The sequence below is a fragment of the Garra rufa genome, chromosome 25 (genome assembly GCF_049309525.1).
Source record: "Garra rufa chromosome 25, GarRuf1.0, whole genome shotgun sequence".
Classification (NCBI taxonomy): Eukaryota; Metazoa; Chordata; class Actinopteri; order Cypriniformes; family Cyprinidae; genus Garra; species Garra rufa.
The window spans coordinates 7,254,478-7,281,050 of record NC_133385.1 but is presented as its reverse complement, the minus strand read 5'-3'; the positions used below and the strand labels follow the sequence as shown (position 1 = coordinate 7,281,050).

Below are 26,573 nucleotides of genomic sequence, written 5' to 3'. Positions count from 1 at the left end.
AATGTTCTGGGAACATTAGAATAACGTTCTACAATCCAAAAATAAACATTTTGGGAACCAAAAATGAACATTCTGGGAATGTTAGAATAATGGTCTAAAAAACAAAAACTAACATTCTGGGAATGAATAGCATTAGCGGAATGTTAGAATAATGGTAGAAAACATTAGAAAAACTAACGTTCTGGGAATCAAAATCTAATGTTCTGGGAATATTAGAATAACATTCTACAAACCAAAAACTAACATTCTGGGAACGTTAGAATAATGTTAGGGGAACGTTCTTCAAACCAAAAATTAACACGCTGGGAACGTTAAAATAATGGTCTAAAACCAAAAACTAACGTTCTGGGAATATTAGAACAACGTTTTACAAACCAAAAACTAATGTTAGGGGAACGTTCTACAAACCAAAAACGAACATGCTGGGAACGTTAGAATAATGGTCTAAAACCAAAAAACTACCTTTTTTGGAAACCAAAAACTAATGTTCTGGGAACATTAGAACAACGTTTTACAAACCAAAAACGAATGTTTGGGGAACGTTAGAATAATGTTCTACAAACCAAAAACTAATATTCTGGGAATGTTAGAATAATGGTCTAAAAACCAAAAACTAACTTTATGGAAAATCAAAATATAACGTTCTGGGAATGTTAGAATAATGTTCTACAAACCAAAAACTAAATGATCTGGGAATGTTAGAATAACAGTCTAAAAAGTACAATTCTGGGAAGGTTAGAATAATGTTAAGGGAACATTCTACAAACCAAAATCTAACACTCTGGGAACGTTAGAATAATAAACTTTTTTGGAAACCAAAAACTAATGTTCTGGGAATGCTAGAATAACATAGGGGAATGTTCTACAAACCAAAAACTGATGTTGTGGGAACCATACACTAACATTCTGAGAACGTTAGAATAACTTTTGGGGAATGTTCTACAAACCAAACCTAACATTCTGGGAGCATTAGAATAACAGTCTAAAATAAAAAAAATAGCTTTCTGGGATCCAAAAACTAACGTTCTGGGAACATTAGAATAACGAAAAAATAATGTTCTACAAACCAAAAATTAACTATTTTACTGTGTATTTGATCAAACAAATGCAGCCTTGGTGGGCATTGAGACATTTGAATGGTGGTGTACCATACCATAAAAATACTATGGTATGAATATAGTTATTACATTACTATGCCATTTTAGATTACATTACATTGGCCTTTTGGACATTTACCATGGTAAAACACATCATTATCAAGTACCTTGGAGTACTTATTTGACATTTACTTATTTGAAAATGCATTTACTGAACAACATCTTTCTTTTCACAGCCTTCATCTGTCTTTTTTTTTTTTATAGACCCACATAAAATGAGACACATGACTGCAGAGGGAGGAACGATATATGTGACAAAGGAGTTATTTATAATATTCATCATACATTTTTATTCAAAGCACACACAACACTATAGCGTCTTTTCCCTTTAAAAATCATCACAGAAAAATGGTTAGGAATAACAGAATATTACTCTGCAGTGTTGGAAGGCTGCTGGAAAAGCATGCTAAAATATTAATGGCAGCTGAAATATCGAGCCTGTCTTTAGTGAAAAGTTTTCAGCAGCGCTGCTGCTGCCGTGTCTATAGAAGGCTGTTTGCCACTTAATAATACAACATGCACATTTCGGAATCACAACGTGTGGAGAGCTGCATGCCAACAAGTGCTTCAGATGTGAACACACTCTCTCTCTCACACACACACACACACACACACACACACACACACACACATTCTTACAGCGACTGTGACTTTAGAAGCCCAACTTACCTGCCAAATGAGGCAAACAAAATGAATTGAGAACGACTGCTCCTTCTGCCAGCTGACAGGCCAGCTTAATTGAAACTATCAATCACGATTCCTCTACATATTACACACACACACACACACACACACACACACACACACACACACACACACACGCTAAGTGTTCCCATCATCTAAATCACACACATGCTCCGTTCCTAAAGCTAGTGAGCTGCTTATATTGCCTACTACACAGTTGGCTGAATCTTGTAAGTGAACAATTTGCTCTACATAGGCAGCACATCTTATGTCCTACAAATAGTATACAAGTGATCATGTGATTTGACATACAATTGATTTCAATCATTTCCTATTAGCATGCTTTTTGGGTGTCATCCAATAAAACTGCCACTACCGAAACACTCACGACCGAAACATTTGGTGGTGTTTCGGTAGTGACATCTTTGTTTCTTTACCGAAAGAGTCATGACCAAAACATTTGGTGGCGTTTCGGTAGTGACATCTTTGTTTCTTTACCGAAAGAGTCATGACCAAAACATTTGGTGGCGTTTCGGTAGTGACATCTCAGTTTTTTTGGGTGTTATCCAAGAAAACTTCCACTACCGAAACAGTCACAACCAAAACATTTGGTGGCGTTTCGGTAGTGACATTTGTTTCTTTACCAAAACAGTCACAACCAAAACACTTGGGTGTTTCGGTAGTGACATTTTTGTTTCTTTATCAAAACAGACACGACCAAAACATTTGGTGGCGTTTCGGTAGTGACATCTTTGTTTCTTTATCAAAACAGTCACAACCAAAACATTTGGTGGCATTTCGGTAGTGACATCTTTGTTTCTTTATCAAAACAGTCACAACCAAAACATTTGGTGGCGTTTCGGTGGTGACATCTTTGTTTCTTTATCAAAACAGTCACAACCAAAACATTTGGTGGCGTTTCGGTGGTGACATCTTTGTTTCTTTACCAAAACAGACACAACCAAAACATTTGGTGGTGTTTCGGTAGTGACATCTTTGTTCCTTTACCAAAACAGACACAACCAAAACATTTGGTGGTGTTTCGGTACTGACATTTGTTTCTTTATCAAAACAGACACAACCAAAACATTTGGTGGTGTTTTGGTAGTGACATCTTTGTTTCTTTATCAAAACAGTCACAACCAAAACATTTGGTGGTGTTTCGGTACTGACATTTGTTTCTTTATCAAAACAGTCACAACCAAAACATTTGGTGGTGTTTCGGTACTGACATTTGTTTCTTTATCAAAACAGTCACAACCAAAACATTTGGTGGTGTTTCGGTAGTGACATCTTTGTTTCTTTACCAAAACAGACACAACCAAAACATTTGGTGGTGTTTCGGTAGTGACATCTTTGTTCCTTTACCAAAACAGACACAACCAAAACATTTGGTGGTGTTTCGGTAGTGACATCTTTGTTTCTTTACCAAAACAGACACAACCAAAACATTTGGTGGTGTTTCGGTACTGACATTTGTTTCTTTATCAAAACAGACACAACCAAAACATTTGGTGGCGATTCGGTACTGACATTTGTTTCTTTATCAAAACAGACACGACCAAAACATTTGGTGGTGTTTCGGTACTGACATTTGTTTCTTTATCAAAACAGACACGACCAAAACATTTGGTGGTGTTTCGGTAGTGACATCTTTGTTTCTTTATCAAAACAGTCACGACCAAAACATTTGGTGGTGTTTCGGTACTGACATTTGTTTCTTTATCAAAACAGACACGACCAAAACATTTGTTGGTGTTTCGGTAGTGACATCTTTGTTTCTTTATCAAAACAGTCACGACCAAAACATTTGGTGGTGTTTCGGTACTGACATTTGTTTCTTTATCAAAACAGACACGACCAAAACATTTGGTGGCGATTCGGTACTGACATTTGTTTCTTTATCAAAACAGTCACAACCAAAACATTTGGTGGCGATTCGGTACTGACATTTGTTTCTTTATCAAAACAGTCACAACCAAAACATTTGGTGGTGTTTCGGTAGTGACATCTTTGTTTCTTTATCAAAACAGTCACAACCAAAACATTTGGTGGTGTTTCGGTAGTGACATCTTTGTTTCTTTATCAAAACAGTCACAACCAAAACATTTGGTGGCGTTTCGGTGGTGACATCTTTGTTTCTTTACCAAAACAGACACAACCAAAACATTTGGTGGTGTTTCGGTAGTGACATCTTTGTTTCTTTATCAAAACAGTCACAACCAAAACATTTGGTGGTGTTTCGGTACTGACATTTGTTTCTTTATCAAAACAGACACAACCAAAACATTTGGTGGTGTTTTGGTAGTGACATCTTTGTTTCTTTATCAAAACAGTCACAACCAAAACATTTGGTGGTGTTTCGGTACTGACATTTGTTTCTTTATCAAAACAGACACGACCAAAACATTTGGTGGCGATTCGGTACTGACATTTGTTTCTTTATCAAAACAGTCACAACCAAAACATTTGGTGGTGTTTCAGTAGTGACATCTTTGTTTCTTTATCAAAACAGACACGACCAAAACATTTGGTGGCGTTTCGGTAGTGACATCTTTGTTTCTTTATCAAAACAGTCACAACCAAAACATTTGGTGGCGTTTCGGTGGTGACATCTTTGTTTCTTTACCAAAACAGACACAACCAAAACATTTGGTGGTGTTTCGGTAGTGACATCTTTGTTCCTTTACCAAAACAGACACAACCAAAACATTTGGTGGTGTTTCGGTAGTGACATCTTTGTTTCTTTACCAAAACAGACACAACCAAAACATTTGGTGGTGTTTCGGTACTGACATTTGTTTCTTTATCAAAACAGACACAACCAAAACATTTGGTGGTGTTTCGGTAGTGACATCTTTGTTCCTTTACCAAAACAGACACAACCAAAACATTTGGTGGTGTTTCGGTAGTGACATCTTTGTTTCTTTACCAAAACAGACACAACCAAAACATTTGGTGGTGTTTCGGTAGTGACATCTTTGTTTCTTTATCAAAACAGTCACAACCAAAACATTTGGTGGTGTTTCGGTACTGACATTTGTTTCTTTATCAAAACAGTCACAACCAAAACATTTGGTGGCGATTCGGTACTGACATTTGTTTCTTTATCAAAACAGTCACAACCAAAACATTTGGTGGTGTTTCGGTAGTGACATCTTTGTTTCTTTATCAAAACAGTCACAACCAAAACATTTGGTGGTGTTTCAGTAGTGACATCTTTGTTTTTTTTATCAAAACAGTCACAACCAAAACATTTGTTGGTGTTTCGGTAGTGACATCTTTGTTTCTTTATCAAAACAGTCACAACCAAAACATTTGGTGGTGTTTCGGTAGTGACATCTTTGTTTCTTTATCAAAACAGTCACAACCAAAACATTTGGTGGCGATTCGGTACTGACATTTGTTTCTTTATCAAAACAGTCACAACCAAAACATTTGGTGGTGTTTCGGTAGTGACATCTTTGTTTCTTTATCAAAACAGTCACAACCAAAACATTTGGTGGTGTTTCAGTAGTGACATCTTTGTTTTTTTATCAAAACAGTCACAACCAAAACATTTGTTGGTGTTTCGGTAGTGACATCTTTGTTTCTTTATCAAAACAGTCACAACCAAAACATTTGGTGGTGTTTCGGTAGTGACATCTTTGTTTCTTTATCAAAACAGTCACAACCAAAACATTTGGTGGCGATTCGGTACTGACATTTGTTTCTTTATCAAAACAGTCACAACCAAAACATTTGGTGGTGTTTCAGTAGTGACATCTTTGTTTCTTTATCAAAACAGTCACAACCAAAACATTTGGTGGTGTTTCGGTAGTGACATCTTTGTTTCTTTATCAAAACAGTCACAACCAAAACATTTGGTGGTGTTTCGGTAGTGACATCTTTGTTTCTTTATCAAAACAGTCACAACCAAAACATTTGGTGGTGTTTCGGTAGTGACATCTTTGTTTCTTTATCAAAACAGTCACAACCAAAACATTTGGTGGCGATTCGGTACTGACATTTGTTTCTTTATCAAAACAGTCACAACCAAAACATTTGGTGGTGTTTCGGTAGTGACATCTTTGTTTCTTTATCAAAACAGTCACAACCAAAACATTTGGTGGTGTTTCGGTAGTGACATCTTTGTTTCTTTATCAAAACAGTCACAACCAAAACATTTGGTGGCGATTCGGTACTGACATTTGTTTCTTTATCAAAACAGTCACAACCAAAACATTTGGTGGTGTTTCAGTAGTGACATCTTTGTTTCTTTATCAAAACAGTCACAACCAAAACATTTGGTGGTGTTTCGGTAGTGACATCTTTGTTTCTTTATCAAAACAGTCACAACCAAAACATTTGGTGGTGTTTCGGTAGTGACATCTTTGTTTCTTTATCAAAACAGACACAACCAAAACACTTGGTGGCGTTTCGGTAGTGACATCTTTGTTTCTTTATCAAAACAGTCACAACCAAAACATTTGGTGGTGTTTCGGTAGTGACATCTTTGTTTCTTTATCAAAACAGTCACAACCAAAACATTTGGTGGTGTTTCGGTACTGACATTTGTTTCTTTATCAAAACAGACACGACCAAAACATTTGGTGGCGATTCGGTACTGACATTTGTTTCTTTATCAAAACAGTCACAACCAAAACATTTGGTGGCGATTCGGTACTGACATTTGTTTCTTTATCAAAACAGTCACAACCAAAACATTTGGTGGTGTTTCAGTAGTGACATCTTTGTTTCTTTATCAAAACAGTCACAACCAAAACATTTGGTGGTGTTTCGGTAGTGACATCTTTGTTTCTTTATCAAAACAGTCACAACCAAAACATTTGGTGGTGTTTCGGTAGTGACATCTTTGTTTCTTTATCAAAAACAGTCACAACCAAAACATTTGGTGGCGTTTCAGTAGTGACATCTTTGTTTCTTTATCAAAACAGTCACAACCAAAACATTTGGTGGTGTTTCGGTAGTGACATCTTTGTTTCTTTATCAAAACAGTCACAACCAAAACATTTGGTGGTGTTTCAGTAGTGACATCTTTGTTTCTTTATCAAAACAGTCACAACCAAAACATTTGGTGGTGTTTCGGTAGTGACATCTTTGTTTCTTTATCAAAACAGTCACAACCAAAACATTTGGTGGCGATTCGGTACTGACATTTGTTTCTTTATCAAAACAGTCACAACCAAAACATTTGGTGGTGTTTCAGTAGTGACATCTTTGTTTCTTTACCAAAACAGTCACGACCTGAAACATTTGGTGGCATTTCGGTAGTGACATCTGTTTCTTTACCAAAACAGTCATGACCAAAACATTTGGTGGCATTTTGGTAGTGACATCTTTGTTTCTTTACCAAAACAGTCACGACCGAAACATTTGGTGGCATTTCGGTAGTGACATCTTTGTTTCTTTACCAAAACAGTCACGACCGAAACATTTAATGGCGTTTCTGTAGTGACATCTTTGTTTCTTTACCAAAACAGTCATGACCAAAACATTTGGTGGCATTTCGGTAGTGACATCTTTGTTTCTTTACCAAAACAGTCACGACCGAAACATTTAATGGCGTTTCTGTAGTGACATCTTTGTTTCTTTATCAAAACAGACACGACCAAAACATTTGGTGGCATTTCGGTAGTGACATCTTTGTTTCTTTACCAAAACAGTCACGACCGAAACATTTGGTGGCATTTCGGTAGTGACATCTTTGTTTCTTTACCAAAACAGTCACGACCGAAACATTTAATGGCGTTTCAGTAGTGACATCTTTGTTTCTTTATCAAAACAGACACGACCGAAACATTTAATGGCGTTTCAGTAGTGACATCTTTGTTTCTTTACCAAAACAGTCACGACCGAAACATTTAATGGCGTTTCAGTAGTGACATCTTTGTTTCTTTATCAAAACAGACACGACCAAAACATTTGGTGGCATTTCGGTAGTGACATCTTTGTTTCTTTACCAAAACAGTCACGACCGAAACATTTGGTGGCATTTCGGTAGTGACATCTTTGTTTCTTTACCAAAACAGTCATGACCAAAACATTTAGTGGCGTTTCGGTAGTGACATCTTTGTTTCTTTATCAAAACAGACACGACCAAAACATTTGGTGGCGTTTCAGTAGTGACATCTCTGTTTCTTTACCAAAACAGTCAAGACCAAAACATTTCATGGCGTTTCAGTGGTGACATCTTAGTTTATTTACTGAAACAGTCACAACCTAAACATCTGGTGGAGTTTCGGTAGTGACATCTTTGTTTCTTTACCAAAACAGTCACGACTGAAACATTTGGTGATGTTTCAGTAGTGACAAATTAGTTTTTTTGGGTGTTATCCAATAAATTTTCACTACCAAAACAGTCACAACCAAAACTGTTTCAGTAGGGAACAAAAGAGAACAAATAATCCTTTATTTGGCAAAAACAAACAAAATGTTAGTACAGTACATTTTTTTGTGTTTTAGTATGCATTTAAATTTAGTTAAAATTCTGTAATGCATTACTGTCAATACCGAAAATGTGCTGTGAGGACCAAAACATGGGATGTTTTGTCAAAAATAAAGTGTTGAATTATCAACTAAGAATTGATAATGATAGTTTTTAGTTCAATGTAATGTTTAGTTCAAACTAATGAATCCTTAAGTTTGAAACGGGTATGATCAACTTTTTGCCTTTGCAAAGTAAAATTGAATTCAAAATACAACAAATCTCATAAATCACACTTGAAATAATGTAAAAATGTTTTTTTTTCCTTCATCGCAATGCATGTGATACCACTTTAAAATGTCGCCAAAATGAAGTATAATAGAAGCAACACCCTTCAAAAACTGCCTGTGCGTCATAAAATGCTGCTGTAGGCAGCTCACTAGGTTTGGAACAGAGCCACACTCTTTTTGTGTCCTTTTCCCAGTAGACCCATATCCATTTTCCTCACAGAGCATGGCATCAAAAATGAATGAAAACATGCAACTCCGACACAGTGTTTAAATAGAACCCGAAGCGTCTCCGCAGGGACTGACAGATGCGGCCAAGACTGCACTGTTATCGCAGGATAGAGGGAAAAAGGCTGGATGGAGAGAACGACAAGAAAACAAAAGAAGAGTGCATCCCCACTCTCCGGGGAGGAAAGGGTTAACCCCATTACGACAGACCAATCAGAGCAGGGAGCAACACTGCAAAACCGCCGCAGTGAGTGAGAGAGGAAGACTAAGATAGAGAAGGAGCAAACAAGAGAGAGAGAGAGAGAGAGATGGGGACAAGCGAGGATGAGGAGGCGCAACAGAGGGGTGCAACGGCAACACTTCAACGCATCACAGTTTGAGGAGAGTGTGTGTGATCGAGACAGATAAAAAAAAAGAAAAGGAGCCAGTTAGCAGGACAGTAGATCAAAGTCAGAGGACGTCTGTTTCACTCCGCTGGCACTGCTGACAGTTCGCAAGGACAGTATTTGATTCACGCTCCTCAGGGGGGAAGCAGGTTTACAGCACACTGACATGCAACGGCTGCAAAAGTGTGTGCACTTGTGGATCGCAGACAACACTCTGGTGAAGCTGTAGGTACTCTACGTTGCATGACAGATGAAAACTCTGTGAGCGGAAAGGTAAGTGGGCTTTGTTGAATAACTTTGGTGATTAGATGTGATTGAACGAGTATGAATGTTTTGCTCGATTTTCCAACTCAAGTAGATGAAGAATAGAGGGAAATGTGGCATAAATGCAACCAAATACTGAAGACTAAAGGACCCGAAGGTAAAAGTTCAATAATTTGTCATTGAAAACTCTGAGTACATGATGGGACGTGTTTCCCTCAACGTCTACGTTTTGTGATTAACTTGCCGCTGCCTGTAAACAACAATCTGACTTTAGTTAGTCCATTGATCCACAACTCCGCTGACAAATTTTGCCCCTGAAACCCGATCGATTCTGTTTTACGGTTTCCCCCAATTTGTCAAAGTCTGCTGGACTGTAACATCTGGGAAAAATTTACGGTGCAAGGTCTCATTCACGGCTGGAACGCGATCACCTCGTTACACGTGATCGAGCCGTATTCCTGACTGAAAAATGATGTGAGAAAGTACAGGCGCAAAACAACACAGGTGTTTGCATTGCCTTCCCTAAAAGAGCACTGCTTTGGAAATGAGGGTTTGTAGATTGTTCCCAAGATGCTTCCATCAAGCCCTGCAGGTTCACAGATGTACCTTCATATGGACGTTAAGCAAGAACAGAGCTTGTGCATTTCCGCAGACTGCTTGGGAAAGATGAATGGATAACACATGGAAGTCTTTACTTGATGATGGATCGGATGCAGGCTTAATGAATAATTGATTGTTCACTTATCAATACTTCTTGCTTTTTTCCTGGCAGGATTGTAGGATTAAAGAGCTGAAGAAAACTGCTTCCAAAGTACAGTGCGGCCCATCTTGCGCATCACCCAGAAGGACGAGGACTAGTGTTGAGTCTCTCCAGCTTGCAACAGTGGATTTCACTATCTGTGAAGACATTCCCATGCACAGTGGTTTTATCATATGCTTCAGACAACGTTGACGACGCAGCCTAAAGGTCACCTTCTGTGAGGGGACAGGAAATTACATTTCCAGCACCCAGAATGCACCACCCCCTCGTGCTGACCTAAACAATTCTGTGACCTTGGATTCTTCGGCAGATGGCACATGCAAATCAGCAAACGCAAATCAATATGGATTTATCACCTTCTAGGGCCCATAAAAATGCAATAACGGGATCCCTGCGTTGAAGGAACCGTATGAGACCAAGTTACTGGATTTCTTGAACGCAATTTCCTAACCCTAATGTGGATACAATAATCAATCAAAACAATCGTTTTCAGTTGTCAAATTAGTTTAGAAAAGAGAAATGGACAGCTGATCTCGGCATCATTTTCTTTGCATCCATTTTTCTTTAACTCCTAAGCAAAACCTTGGAGAGAGAGTGAGAATGACACCTCTTTGTTAGTTCTGGACGTGGCAGGAGATCAAACATATTGTTTGGTTTAGTAAAAATTAAAGAAATTGCGGCCAAATCGTCCCCCCTGACCATTAAGCGAGAAAAATCGCTTAGATTACGAGGATCACAAAGTGCAGAATACTTCCTTGAAAGGCCATGCCTGAGGCTGATGTACAAGTTGTACCCCTTCCAGACTATCCCGACTCGACCGCTGACTCCCGAGGCTGAGAAAGAAGCTGGAAGTGGAAGGGTAAGTCAACAACTGTGTAAAATAAACTATTGGACAGTTGTCATTAGTCCTCCAGAAAACAAGCTTGATGATCTGTGTGGTGTTGTATTTTAGCTCATGAAGTCATTAGAGTTTCCATTTGGTTTCACTCCACTGTGTCAGTCAGCCTTAGTATCAAAACACAATGCATCACAGTTCCAAGTTGGCACCTTTGATGCATCCATCTACATTGGAGTAAATTACAAAAGCCAGGTTCGTACTTATTATCTCAACGATCCTCTCTCTCTCTCTACATCCCCCCTCTTGGTGATTAATGAAACGCAGCACTAAAGACAGTCACATTTGCAAATGGAGCAATCCGTCGCTGCACAACAAATGAAATTGCATTGCGGACAAAAATAATAGCTAAAGTGTGTCTCTTCATAGCAGCGCCGAACACAGCCAATGCATTATTAGTCAACGTGCATGCAAACATCAAATGTAAAGCCATTAGCACGCCCAGAGGGAATCTGCACACGTTTGTGTGCATATTTTGAACTGATCCTTGGTGAAAACCTGTGCAAATGAAGTAAAAGGAAAGGAAAAGAGGTGAAGTGAGGCCAAGTATGGTGACCCATACTAGGAATTTGTGCTCTGCATTTAACCCATCCAAGTGCACACACACAGTAGTGAACACACACACAGTAGTGAACACACACCCGGAGCAGTGGGCAGCCATTGCTGCGGTGCCCGGGGAGCAATTTGATGCCTAATACAGTCATTAAGAGATGAATTTGATGCCCAACACAGTCATTAAGAGATGAAAACAATATCAAATTAGAGCAAGGAAAAAACACTCTTTATCTAATGGTTTTGTTGGTCTTGATAGGTGGGACCCCCAATAGATTTCTTCAATCATGACGAATCAAACTTTGTTTGGCTTTCTTGTAGCTTAAAGAGTAGCATATGGTAATAGCAAAGCCAATGTCATAGGTTTGATTTCCAGGGAAAACAAGAACTAATAAAAACGTAAAGATGTACCTTGAATGCCACGCAACCCAGCAGGCACCTGACATCATGTCATAATGTTGGACGTTGGACAGACGTTGCATTTTGGTTGAGAATGAAAATTGGGTTGACATCAGTATTTGATGTCAATTTGACATTGACTTAATGTTGGTTACACAACCTGAAAACAACAAAATATCAATTTCAGTTGATGTCTGTATTGGGCATCAAATTAACATTGGCGTTAGATATTGGTCAGTGATTTGACTTGATGTTGAATTTTGGTCACCAGTCGTCGCAACTTAAGTTTAACCAAATATCTACGTCTTATGACGTTGTGTGCTTGCTGAAAAGTAATTTTAGAGAGAAGCGCCTGTCTAGTGCATAAATGAGAATGTTGTTTAGCCATTATCTTTTAGATTAGTAGCACATCACCAAGCAGAGTTATGCAAAATTCAGATTTCAAGATATTTGCATTTTTTAAAGTTAAAGTTAAAATTTGACAAACTTCAAATTTCTAATTAAAAATTAGTTATATGAATTTATTAGAATTTCCATTCCTTGTTATTCTCACATTCAAATTCAAATTGCAATTCCATACATAAATTTAATTTTAGAACCTGTATTGGAATTCTAATGGATTCTCAGGCTACATTTACACCAGTGTGTTTTCATTTTAGCGTTTTTAAAATAAAAAATAAAAAAAACTTTGTCTACACTGGCGTTCTCACTGCATTTCAGAAACAATCTCCGTCTACACTGCACAACCGAAAACGCATATCACATGACCATTCATGCTGGTACAATCATAGATATGTATAGGTAGATAACCGGATTTAGATGGTGGATGTGTCTATGTACTTGGAGCGGTCAAATGGGGAATCTACCCATATACAATATCTAAGGGTACAACAAGCATAATGTTATTGTTAACACGTTCATCAAAGATATACAGAGCGAATGTGGGTAGCCAGTAGCCACGCCATCGTTATTAAAAGTCTCCGTTCTGGTTCATTTACTAGGGCTGCCCCCTAATATTCAATTATTATTCGACGAAAAGAGGCTTGGTCAACCAAAATTTTATTAGTCGCTATTAGACGTTTATTTGCCTGCACTCAGAATAACAGCAAAACATTGTGCTTTTGTAAAATAATGAAAGCAAACAGGATGCACTTTCTGCTGTGTCCGTCTCTGTGAACTTGAGTGCGAAACTTCGAAACCTTATACTTGTATATATTTGCCTTACAGACATGAACAATATATCTATAGAGAGTGAAATGCCTACTTTTAAATGAACCAATTCCAACAGAAAACAAATATTCTCAGATTATGTAATCTGTAAGAAATATGCATACAGGCTTATCACTACTGTGGAGATGACGAGTCTGTGTCGCCGACTCCAAAATAGCACTAGTTTATCAATAAATGATTCAAACGTTAAAACAGTCTCCTTTTTGTTTTTCCTCTGACATACTCACAATTATATCTGTCGGTGCGCTGTGGCAACCTTTTTTGTGTGCGATTTATATAGTTTAATAATAAATGTGCAACTAATAGTAGACTAATGCTTTAAATCAGTGGTTCTCAATCCTGGTCCTGGGGGACCCCTGCTCTGCACATCTCCCTTATTTTACCCACCTGATTGAGATCATCAGCTCATTAGTAGAGATCCATGAACTGAACTAACAAGCTGAAGATCTCAATCAGGTGTGTTAAATAAGAGAGACATGCAAAATGTGCAGAGCAGGGGTCCTCCAGGACCAGGATTGAGAACCACTGCTTTAAATGAACGGCTACTTGTCGACCAGAAAAATCTTTAGTCGAGGGCAGCCCTACTGTTCACACTGAAACGCAATCCCGGAGTTTTCAAACTCAAGCATTTTCAAAAGTCTCAGTTTTCGAGGGTCAAAAATGCCACAGTAGCCTTAATTCAATTCTAAATGACACAACGATGTTGAAAGTGTCTGGTATTCCCACACATTTCTCTGATTGATTATCCTGTTGTTCTTATTTTTCAGGATAATGCACGTCCCTCCCGCAACGGAGGAAGAAAGCACCATGAGTAACGTTACAGTTCTCGACATCACCGAGTCCGTGAGTCCCGCCATGACGGCAGCCGGCCCGTACCCTTACCCACTCAGCTTCCAGGTGTCCCTGACCGGATTCCTCATGCTGGAGATCGTCCTGGGATTGAGTAGCAACCTGACCGTACTGGCCCTCTACTGCATGAAGTCCAACCTGGTCAATTCCGTCAGCAACATCGTCACCATGAACCTCCACGTGCTGGACGTGTTGGTGTGCGTTTGCTGCATCCCCCTGACGATTGTCGTGTTGATGCTATCGCTGCAAGGGGACACAGTGCTCGTCTGCTGCTTCCACGAAGCCTGCGTGTCCTTTGCAAGCGTGGCCACGGCGGCAAATGTGCTAGCCATCACTTTGGACCGATACGACATCTCAGTTAAACCGGCCAATCGTGTCCTCACTATGGGACGAGCGGTAGCTCTGTTGGGATGCATTTGGGTGCTGTCTTTCGTCAGCTTCTTGGTGCCATTTATCGAGGTGGGATTCTTGGGACCGGAGCCCACCAAAGCCAATCAGACCGCCGTCGTGCACGTCAACGAATATTACACCGAACTTGGTCTGTACTACCACCTAGTGGCCCAAATCCCCATTTTCGGTTTGACTGCCATCATCATGTTGGTGACGTACTCCAAGATCCTGCAGGCGCTCAACATCCGCATCGGTACGCGCTTCCACGCCGCGCAGAAGAAGAAGAAAAAGATGAGGAGGAAAAAGAACTTCTCTCTTATGTCAACATCTGAGCAACAGCTGCCCGAGATCACGGACGCCTCGCAGAGCAGCAATCGCGGAAACGCTCCGCTCGGCATGCGCACGTCCGTCTCGGTGATCATCGCCCTGCGAAGGGCAGTCAAACGTCACCGGGAGCGGCGCGAGCGCCAAAAACGTGTTTTCCGCATGTCGTTGCTCATCATCTCCACGTTCCTTCTCTGCTGGACACCCATCACCGTTTTAAACACTGTGATCCTCAGCGTAGGCCCCAGTGACCTCACCGTCAAGCTCCGACTGGGTTTTCTGGTCATGGCCTATGGCACTACGGTCTTCCATCCTCTCTTGTACGCCTTCACGAGGCAGAAGTTCCAGAAAGTCCTAAAAAGCAAAATGAAGAAACGTGTGGTTTCCATCATCGAGGCGGATCCACTCCCGAACAACGCTGTGATTCGAAACTCCTGGATTGATCCCAAGCGGAATAAGAAAGTGACGTTTGACGATCACGAAGCCAGGCAGAAATGTCTATCATCCGAAGATGCAGACTAAAGCCGCACTGCGACTTCCAGAACAGGGACTAGCTCTCATAAAAGCACTGTTATACATAAAGGGAAACCATGTGATGTGAATATTAGTCTTACCTGAGCAGATATCAAAGAATCGGTTACTATTTATGGAATATGATAGGTTTCATAGATTGATGCTATTGCAGTTACATGGCGCATGTCCTTTATAAACCACTGTATGTACTGTAAATACATGAAAGCTGAGATTTGTACATACTCTTTATCAGTTACGTACCTCATTTAAGACTTGTAGCCTGTGTATACATGTATTTATAATAAACTAGGTGGCGGAAAAAGATGAAATCCATCTGCTTTTTGACTTGAATGCAGATGCTGTGAACATCAACATTTTCTTGTGTAGGAATATGAACGTATTCTTGTTTCTGTGGAAGAAAAAAGGAGAAATATTGACTAATCATCACACAGCAATTCATATGTTAAGCCCCAAACGCAAACAAAAAGCACTTGTGAAAGTTAACGTACATAAGTCGTCTTGTGTGGGAAATACGAAGAGATGATCGTTTCTGTGGAACAAAAACAGGACAATATTTGATAAATCATCACAAAGCAATTAGTTTACTTCCGAACGAAAAATTTCCTGATAATTTACTCACCCCCATGTCATCCAAGATGTATATGTCCAAGATTTTCTCCATATAGTGGACTCCAATGGGTTGAAGGTCAAAAATTGCAGTTTCAAAGGGCTCTACACGATCTCAGCTGAGGAATAAGGGTCTTATCTAGTAAAACGGTTTACCATTTTCTAAAAAAAAAAAATCTCATTTATAATTTTTTTTTTTACCACAAATGCTCGTCTTGCACTAGCAAAACTTTACGCATTATGTAATCACGCACGTGACATAGGTGGAAAGTCAAACGCTCTTTAAAGAAAAGGGAAAACAAGTATGTCAGACGATTTTGAAGTTGGAGGAGAAAATGAGATTGACTTACCCTACATTTTTGAACCGAAGTACACAAAGACGACGTGCATGCGCATTGCAGAGCTAGTGCATGATGAGCATTTGTGGTTAAAAAGTAAATAAATTAAAACATTTTTTGGAAAATGACCAATCGTTTAGCTAGATAAGTCCCTTATTCCTCGACTGGGACCGTGTAGAGTCCTTTGAAGCTGCATTAAAACTGCAAATTGGACCTTCAACCCATTGGTTCCTATTATGGAGAGAAATCCTAGAATGTTTTCCTCAAAAACCTTCATTTCTTTTCGGCATAAGAAAGAAACAGATGAACAACCTGGAAGACATAGGGGTGAGTAAATTATCAGGAAATTTTTATTCTGGAAGTGAACTAATCCTTTAAGCTCCAAAAACTATGAACAAAACACTAAAAAGCACTTACAATAGTCGCCTTGTGTTGCTACACTCCAAGTCTTCTGAAATCATACAACACTGTGCATGAGGAACAGACCAAAATTTAACAGATGGCGGCCCTGCGAAGCCTTGCGATTCACGAAGAAAAGAAGGGAAGATGCTGCAAATATCATTGTTTCAGAGCTGTCAAATCTGAGGAAATGTCTGGTTCATTTTGGCACTGCTGTCAAGGACAAAACATCCCTCATTTTGCATTCAGCAAAACGCTGAAGTTAAGCTCCCATTCTCAAAATCTGCATACACATTAATGAATAATTTCCCAGGTCAGCACTGTAGCTCTTAGAGGTCTATTGTGCACCATTTCAAGAACATTCATCCCTGTGTGCTCAGTGGGAATTATTTCGTATTGTCAAGAATGAAATGAACCAACGCCAAGCCGAATTAGATTATTACCAGAGTGATTCACATAGAAATCAGGAACCTGTTCAAATTGTTATGCAATTTTTTTATTCAGCAAATGAAATGTTTTAGCTGATTCACAAGCTTGCAGCCTGAATTGAATGAGATGGGAGAGAAAGAATATGAAATAATACAAAAATAATAAATTGACCACACATTTCTATTCATCCTCAACAATTGCACTTTATGCATGTTGCATATTTAGTATTATTTGTGACCATGGACAACAAAACCATAAGGGTCACAAGGATCTTTTTTTTTTATTGAGATTTATGCATCATTTGGCTGAGATACAACTGTTTGAAAATTTAAGGGTGCAAATAAAATCAAAATATTGAGAAAATCGCCATTAAAGTTGTCCAAATTAAGTTCTTAGCAATGCATATTACTAATCAAAAATTAAGTTTTGATGTATTTATGGTAGGAAATTTACAAAATATCTTCATGGAACATGATCTTTACTTAATATCCTAATGATTTGTGGCATGAAAGAAAAATAGATCATTTTGACCCATACAATGTATTGTTGGCTATTGCTACAAATATTCACATTTATATAATATTATAGTATTTTTGAATAATTTAAATGTAATTGTTAATATTTTAAATTTTAGTTTAGAAAAAAATATATATATATTTTTTCAGTTATAGTACTTATATTCATCAACATTTTTTAGGTAATTTTTTTCATCTAGCAATTATATTTTATTTCAGCTAACAAAAAAAAAATTAATTAAAATTATTTTTAATAATTTTAGTATTCGTTAACAATAACACCAGGCTGAAGCAATAAAACAAATAAATAAAAGTGACTAAATGAAACCTGATTAATGAACAAATTACTCCGAGCTGGTTTTTTTTAAACGATTCAGTCAAAATGATTCATTAGAATTGTTGTAATGAATCACTTACTGAATAGTTTGGAGATTTTGATTTATTTAACTTCTATGATGTCTAAATCAAAATGAAGTGTAGTTAAAGGATTACTCCACTTCTAAAATAAAAATTTCCTGATAATCTACTCATCCCCATGTCATCCAAGATGTTCATGTCTTTCTGTCTTCACTTGCAAAGAAAAGCTTTTTGAGGAAAACATTCCAGCAGAAGTACAGACCAAGTGTTTACAAAGCAATCGTGCAAAGAATGATGTAGGTTGATATAGGACGATTTTGAAGCTGGAAGAGAAAATTAAATGGGAGTTTTTCAACATACCCTAACTGTCTTGAACAGGAGTACACAGAGTACGCATGTGCATCGCAGAGCTAGACAAGACAATCATTTATGGTTAAAGTATATGTGACCCTGGACCACAAAACCAGTCTTAAGTCGCTGGGGTATATTTGTAGCAATAGCCAAAAATACATAGTATGGGTCAAAATTATTGATTTTTCTTTTATGCCAAAAATTATTAGGAAATTAAGTAAAGATGATGTTCCATGAAGATTTTTTGTAAAATTCCTACTATAAATATATCAAAATGTAATTTTTGATTAGTAATATGCATTGTTAAGAACTTAATTTGGACAACTTTAAAGGTGATTTTCTCAGTATTTCGATTTTTTTGCACCCTCAGATTCCAGATTTTCAAATAGATGTATCTCGGCCAAATATTGTCCTATCCTAACAAACCATATATCAATAGAAAGCTTATTTATTGGGCTTCCATATGATATATACATCTCAGTTTTGTAAATTTTAATCTTATGACTGGTTTTGTGGTCCAGGGTCACATATATATTTTTTAAAGGAAAATTACCAATCATTTCGCTAAATAAGACTCTTATTCCTCAGCTGGGATCGTGTAGAGCCCTTTGAAGCAGCATTTTTAACCTTTAACCCAGCACCATTGAAGTCCACTATATAGAGAACAATCCTGGAATGTTTTCCTCAAAAAATAAACAATTTCTTAGCAACTTTAGAAAGAAAGACATTAATATCTTGGATGACAAGGGGGTTAAGTAAATTATCTGTAAATTTTATTCTGGAAGCTGAGTAATCCTTTAAGCTGTGCAAGACTTAAAATCAACACGATTACTGACTGGTTAGTCATACCAAAACGTTATGTATTATAATAAATGTTAATTAAAAACTTTTCATTCAGTAACATTTAGCATTCAAAAAATCTTAATACAGTGCTACAGGAGACGAAAATTAGTTGAACAACAGGAGAAGCAAAACAAGAGTTTTGAGATGCTCATACATCAGTCTGGATGACAGGTAAAGTGCACTTAGGGCCAAATTTGAGTAAAAACACAGCCAGAGAGATGGTGTCAATGCGCTGCTAACTATGCAGTTTGAATCTATCGAAAGCTCTTATACTATACATTAAAGGAGAAGTTCACTTCCAAAAAAAAAAAAAAAAAAAATGTACAGATAATTTACTCAGCCCCATGTCTACCAAGATGTTCATGTCTTTCTTTCTTCAGTCGTAAAGAAATTGTCTTTTTGGAGGAATACATTTCAGAATTTCTCTCCATATAGTGGGCTTCTATGGTGCCCCCGAGTTTGAACTTCCAAAATGCAGCTTAAATCTTAAATGCAGCTTCAAAGGGCTCTAAACGATCCCAGCCAAGGAGAAGGGTCAATGATGCCTCTTGTACATCGTCTTATTATCTTCTGGGAGACGTCTATGTCATTTCTAATAAAAAAAAAAAAAAACTTGCTGGTTAAATAAAAGTAACTTTAAGTCAGAATTTGCCAGAGTTATGAATAATTTCGGGCTTGATTGTATATACTTTTTAACCTCAAATGCTCGTCTCTGGAGTACTCTGTGTGTTTCGGTTCAAGACAGGTAGGGTATGTCAAAAAAACTCCCATCTCATTTTCTCCTCCAACTTCAAAATCATACTACATCACTGCAGAAGAACCGACCCAGTGTTTACAAAGTGAATGTGCAAAGAAGCTCAAACGCCCTTTACAAAAAAAGCTAAAACATCGATGTAGGATGATTTTGAAGTTGAAAATGAGATGGGAGTTTTTCAACATACTCTAACTGTCTTGAACCGAAATTCACTCAGAGCTAGACAAAACGAGCATTTGAGGTCAAAAAGTATATAAATTTTATTTTATTTTTTTATAACCAGTTGTTTCACTAGATAAGACCCTTTTTCTTCCTCGGCTGGGAAGGAAGAAAACTGCATTTTGGAAGTTTAAACTTGGGGGCACCGCAGAAGTCAAATACACTTTTAAAAATAAAGGTGTTTAACGATGCCATAGAAGAACCCTTTTTGTCTTAATGGTTCCATAAAGAACCTTTAACATCTGAAGAACCTTTCTGTTTCACAAAAGGTTCTTTGTGGCGAAAGAAGGTTCTTCCGATTATAAAGAGGTAAGAAAGAGATGGTTCTTAAAAGAACCTTTGACTGAATGGTTCTTTGTGGAACTAAAAATTGTTCTCCAATGGCATCGCTGTGAAGAACCTTTTAAAGCACTTTTATTTTTAAGAGCGTATGGAGAGAAATCCTGAAATGTTTGCATAAAAAAAACTATTTCTTTATGACTGAAGAAAGAAAGACATGAACATCTTGGATGACTCTTGGATGACAAGGGGGTGAGTAAATCATCTGTACATTTTTGTTCTGGAAGTGAACTTCTCCTTTAAAAAGACAGTTTTGAGCACTGCTTTCACATTCAAACATGGCCAACTCTCGTCTTGTTCCCAAATGACCTCTACAAAAGCAATATCAAGCCAGCACCCTGCGGCGTCAATGGGTCACACCAACCGAGTGCTGTTATTTGCTAGGATAAAATCATATGTTTGATTTGAAATGCCCTCAGCAGACATCTGAAGCCGGTTTCATGGTGTTGTAAAATTCAGGTCACATGGTGACCTGCGATTCACGGCTCTGCCTCGTTCCGAGTGACAGCACTTCAAACAACCAAACGGGCCGTTTCAATATGCGGCGGTGACCTTTCGTCACACTTCCCTCTCAGAAGATCTGTGCCTCTTAGATCGTCCTATAAAACTGTAATTGAGAATAATCAAGCCTTCTATAAACAGTCAATGTACCACTAAGGTTTTGTAAATGTCACCTGTGTTAAATCTTTCAGCAGATAGAAAGCTCATGTCAAGCTAGATTTAAGGATTCGGGTCAGAGGAGGATGTCGTGGTTTCAGGTTTGCAAACACCCATCAGGAAGCATCTGAACCGGCTGTTGCACTTTGGGTAACAAGCTCAGTTTACAAGCACTTGATATATATAAAGTGGTTCGTAATGATGGAACAAGTTCGAACTTAAACCAATTAAAGGCTTTTTCTTGGTCACACTGCATGTTGTGGACTGGAGAAAAGCTGAAAATATGGTTCACATTTTTTTGGCAACTTAACTTAATTTTCAAAAAATTCAGTCGTATAAATGATTTGCATGCTATGATTGCTTAAATGCTTACTGCCCAGAAGCAACATTGTGCAACTGTGGAAAGAAATGAATATGGCTCCTATAGAGAATAATGAAACTATCAAATGCCATGAATTTAATACAGATCTCTTCTATTATTAAATATCTACCATTTTAATATGTATTTAAAACGGACAGTCCACCCTGAATTAATTTACTCACACTCATATCGTTTCAAGCCATATGTTTTGTGTGAGAGTTAGAGCAGTAATGTTTCTATATTATGCTTTTATAGTTTTTATGAATTAGCATTCATTTTATTTTGTTATATGTTTTTGTGATTATCAGTTTTAATTTAATGATTATTTGGTTTAATTTATTTTTGGTTATTTCAGTTTTTATCATTATTCATTTTAGCATTTCAACTTAATCAACGGTTTTTAATCTAATGGAAATAAAAGAGGACAAACTATTATTTTATGCTTATGTTTTCAGTTTTCAACTTTTAGTCATTTTTATGTTCCTTTGTCATTTTTTAAAATCATAGTTTATTTCTTTTTTTACTTTAATTTTCTTATTTCAATTTTAGTATTAAAATATTAACCATTTTTCATTTCTAATTAGCTTTACTTCACTAATTTACTAATTAGTACTTCAACTTATTTTATTTCAGTGAGTTTATGGTTACTCATAAAACAAGGATTTTTTTTATAGACATACTAGTTGTTTTTTTAATATAATAGGGAAAAAAACAGGACAAAAGATTCATTTTATGCTTATTTTTTCAGTGTCTAACTTTGAGTATTTTTTTATGTTCCTTTGTAGTTTAATACTTTATTTCTAATTAGCTTTCATTTTCTTATATTTACATTTTAGTATTATTTATTTTAGTACTTCAACTTAAACTGATTTTATTTCAGTGAGTTTTTATGGTTATTCATAAAACAAGGAGATTAGAAAAAAAAGGATAAAAGATTATTTTTATGCTTATATTTTTAGTTTTTAACTTAATTTTCTAATATTTCAGTTGTAGTATTATTCATTTTAGTACTTCAACTGATTCTTTTCTCAAATTCAACTCATTGATTTAACAAGCAGATTTTATATATATATATATATATATATATATATATATATATAGCCTATATATATATATATATATATATTTTTTTTTTTTTAATACTTATTTTCAGTTTTTAACTTTTACAAATTTTTTATGTTCCTGGGGACATATATAGTTTTACAATTATTCATTTTAGTACTTCAACTTAAACTAATTTTATTTCGGTTCATGCATTGGTCGATTCAGTTGACAAATGATCTCAAATGATTTCTTAAATTCAACAATCTGCAAGAAAAGGCAAGATTTTTAGCAACCAACTTAAAATTCAATCTGTTTCTCAAATAAAGCTATTGTATGATCTGAGTCAAACCGGTCTGAATCAAAAGCCCGCTCAAGTTTACATCTAAATCAAATGATTCGCGCTCCGAGGTCCCGATCTTAATGATTCGCAAATCAACTTTTCAGATTAGGATTCGAAGCGCGGATTGCGAATCATTCAATTTGTGAAATGATTCTAAATCAAATGATTCACAATATGCGATCTTACGCGATTATTTTGTGATGCAATGGCGTTCCAAAAAGCTTTACAATAGCACATTACTGTACTGATGTTTTTGGACTTCTGTTATGATGATTTTATGATGCTTTGTATAGTTTTTGATGCATTCAAATGTTCTATTAACTATAAATGCATGCAAAAGAATGACATATAGGCCTACATAAAACATTTTATACATTTTCATTCAGGTTTTAAAACATTATGAGGTTGAGTAATTGATGATAGGCTGAACCATTATCATTAAGTGCGTTTTAATAAGACATTTAGGTAGGAGCCAAATGATGTTGATTTCAATAATGAAGTCCACTTTATACAGTAATATTGCATCAAACATGCTTTCATAATGCGTGCAATAGAGGGTTAAGGCAGAGAGTGCGAGGGATGTGAAATTTGCATGAACTGCTGTGCTGTATCTAGGCTATGTGTTCATGCTGGTTTATCAAAGGATGCCAGAGTCAGGTGAACATGATTTCTTATTCATTTCACCCTTTCATACTATACAATACTGCACTGACAGAACTACAGCCCCCTTGGGACCATATAGAGGATCAATAAAATTATAAACCAGAAATCAAGCTATGCAAATTCATCTGCTGGATAATGTAAGGTCTGCTCGTTTTACAAATGCTCATGTTTGTTTCATACTGAACTTATTGGCATTTTGCTGATCAGAGGCTTGGGAAAATAGGATTACTGAGAGGGTTGGTCGTCCTTTTAACCTTCTAGCAGCGTGGTCCACAATACATCAAGAATAATAGAATAACGTTCAGTATCTGGATTCAGACTGTGGGCGACAGCGCCATCTAGTGGAAACATGTTTTATAAAGTCGCACAATGGAGAGCTTATCATGCATTCATCATTTTTGATGATTTTTCAAGGAATTGTTTGGACAAATACACCGGTCACTTCTTTAATATAATGGAAATAAAACAATCAAATATTTTTATGCTTATATTTTCAGTTTTTAAGTTTTAGTAATTTTAATTAATATTCCTTTGTTTTTTGTACTTTATTTATATTTAGCAGTTTATATTTTAGTTTTAGTATTATTCATTTTAGTACTTCAACTTAAACTTATTTTATTACAGTTAGTTTTTTATGATTATTTATAAAACAAGGAATTTTTTTTTTTTTACAAATATACAGGTTGCTTTTTTAATATAATGGAAATAAAAGAGGACAAACGATTATTTTTATGCTTATATTTTTAGTTTTTAACATTTAGGAAATGTTTATGTTCCTTTGTTATTTTTTATCATTTTTTAAATTTCTTTTTTGCCTTAATTTTATTATATTTCAATAATACTATTATTCATTTCAGTACTTCAACCTAACCAAAAAACTAACTGAAATCAAATAAGTTTAATCATAAAACAAGGAGATCTTTTTTTACAAATATTGGTTACTTTTTTAATATAATAGAAGTAAAAGAGGACAAAGGATTATTTTTATACTTCAGTTTTTAACTTTTAGTAAGTTCTTATGTTCCTTTTTTATTTTTTATCATGGTTTATTTCTTTTTTGCTTTAAATTTTCTAATATTTCAGGTTTTATCATATTCACCTTAGTACTTCAACTTGAATCTGAATAATAATAACCAACTTTTCAGATCAGAGTGGTGTTCCATGAAACAAGTTTACCAAATAAGCCAGGCTTAATTCAGTTAGTCTGACTTATTGTCACTTGATTTGGCTCAAAATAAGTCAGACTAACTGAAAAAAAGCCTGACTTATTTGGTAAACTTGTTTTATGGAACACCCCCTGGATTCGAAGCACTGATCTAAATCAAATGATTTGTGAGTCCGCTCCGAAGTTCCAATCTGAATTAAATGTGTTGTGAGTCCTCACCGAAGTCCCCATCTGAATCAAAAGATTCAAATCCACTTCAAAATTCTGATCTAAATTAATTGATTCATGAGTCTGCTTCGGAGTCCTAATCTGAATCAAAAGATTCAAATCTACTTCAAAATTCTGATCTAAATCAATTGATTTATGAGTCTGCTTCAAAGTTCCAATCTAAATTAAAAGATTCAAATTCACTTTAAAATTCTGATCTAAATCAATTGATTCATGAGTCTGCTTCGAAGTTCCAATCTAAATTAAAAGATTCAAATTCATTTTAAAATCTGATCTAAATCAATTGATTCATGAGTACGCTTCAAAGTCCCCATCTCAACCAAAAGATTCAAATCCACTTCAAAATTCGGATCTAAATCAAATGATTCATGAGTCCGCTTCAAAGTTCCCCATCTGAATCTAAAGATTCAAATCTACTTCAAAATTCAGATCTAAATCAAATGATTCATGATTCTGCTTCAAAGTCCCCATCTCAATCAAAAGATTCAAATCTACTTCAAAATTCAGATCTAAATCAAATGATTCATGAGTCTGCTTCAAAGTCCCCCCCCTGAATCTAAAGATTCAAATCCACTTCAAAATTCTGATCTGAATAAAAAATGATTCATGTGTCCACTTCGAAGTCCCCATCTGAATCAAAAGATTCAAATCTACTTCAAAATTCTAATCTAAATCAATTGATTTATGAGTCTGCTTCAAAGTTCCAATCTAAATTAAAAGATTCAAATTCACTTTAAAATTCTGATCTAAATCAATTGATTCATGAGTCTGCTTCGAAGTTCCAATCTAAATTAAAAGATTCAAATTCATTTTAAAATCTGATCTAAATCAATTGATTCATGAGTACGCTTCAAAGTCCCCATCTCAACCAAAAGATTCAAATCCACTTCAAAATTCGGATCTAAATCAAATGATTCATGAGTCCGCTTCAAAGTTCCCCATCTGAATCTAAAGATTCAAATCTACTTCAAAATTCAGATCTAAATCAAATGATTCATGATTCTGCTTCAAAGTCCCCATCTCAATCAAAAGATTCAAATCTACTTCAAAATTCAGATCTAAATCAAATGATTCATGAGTCTGCTTCAAAGTCCCCCCTGAATCTAAAGATTCAAATCCACTTCAAAATTCTGATCTGAATAAAAAATGATTCATGTGTCCACTTCGAAGTCCCCATCTGAATCAAAAGATTCAAATCTACTTCAAAATTCTAATCTAAATCAATTGATTTATGAGTCTGCTTCAAAGTTCCAATCTAAATTAAAAGATTCAAATTCACTTTAAAATTCTGATCTAAATCAAATGATTCATGAGTCCGCTTCGAAGTCCTAATCTGAATCAAAAGATTCAAGTCCACTTCAAAATTCTGATCTAAATAAAAAATGATTCATGTGTCCACTTCGAAGTCCCCATCTGAATCAAAAGATTCAAATCAACTTCAAAATTCCGATCTAAATCAAAAGATTCAAATTCACTTCAAAATTTCATTCTAAATCAAATGATTCATGTGTCCACTTCGAAGTCCCCATCTGAATCAAAAGATTCAAATCCACTTCAAAATTCTGATCTGAATAAAAAATGATTCATGTGTCCACTTCG

The 26,573-nt window shown here is 36.3% G+C and overlaps 1 protein-coding gene across 1 annotated transcript; it reads left to right on the top strand.

Moving 5' to 3' along the window:
- The first annotated feature begins 8,909 nt into the window (after nt 1-8,909).
- On the top strand, nt 8,910-15,656 carry gpr22b (G protein-coupled receptor 22b). Its single transcript, XM_073832063.1, has 3 exons — nt 8,910-9,442; nt 10,206-11,052; nt 14,037-15,656. Exon 3 carries the CDS (start codon nt 14,041-14,043, stop codon nt 15,352-15,354), a length of 1,314 nt encoding a protein of 437 aa, XP_073688164.1. The 5' UTR covers nt 8,910-9,442; nt 10,206-11,052; nt 14,037-14,040; the 3' UTR covers nt 15,355-15,656.
- Nucleotides 15,657-26,573: the final 10,917 nt, after the last annotated feature.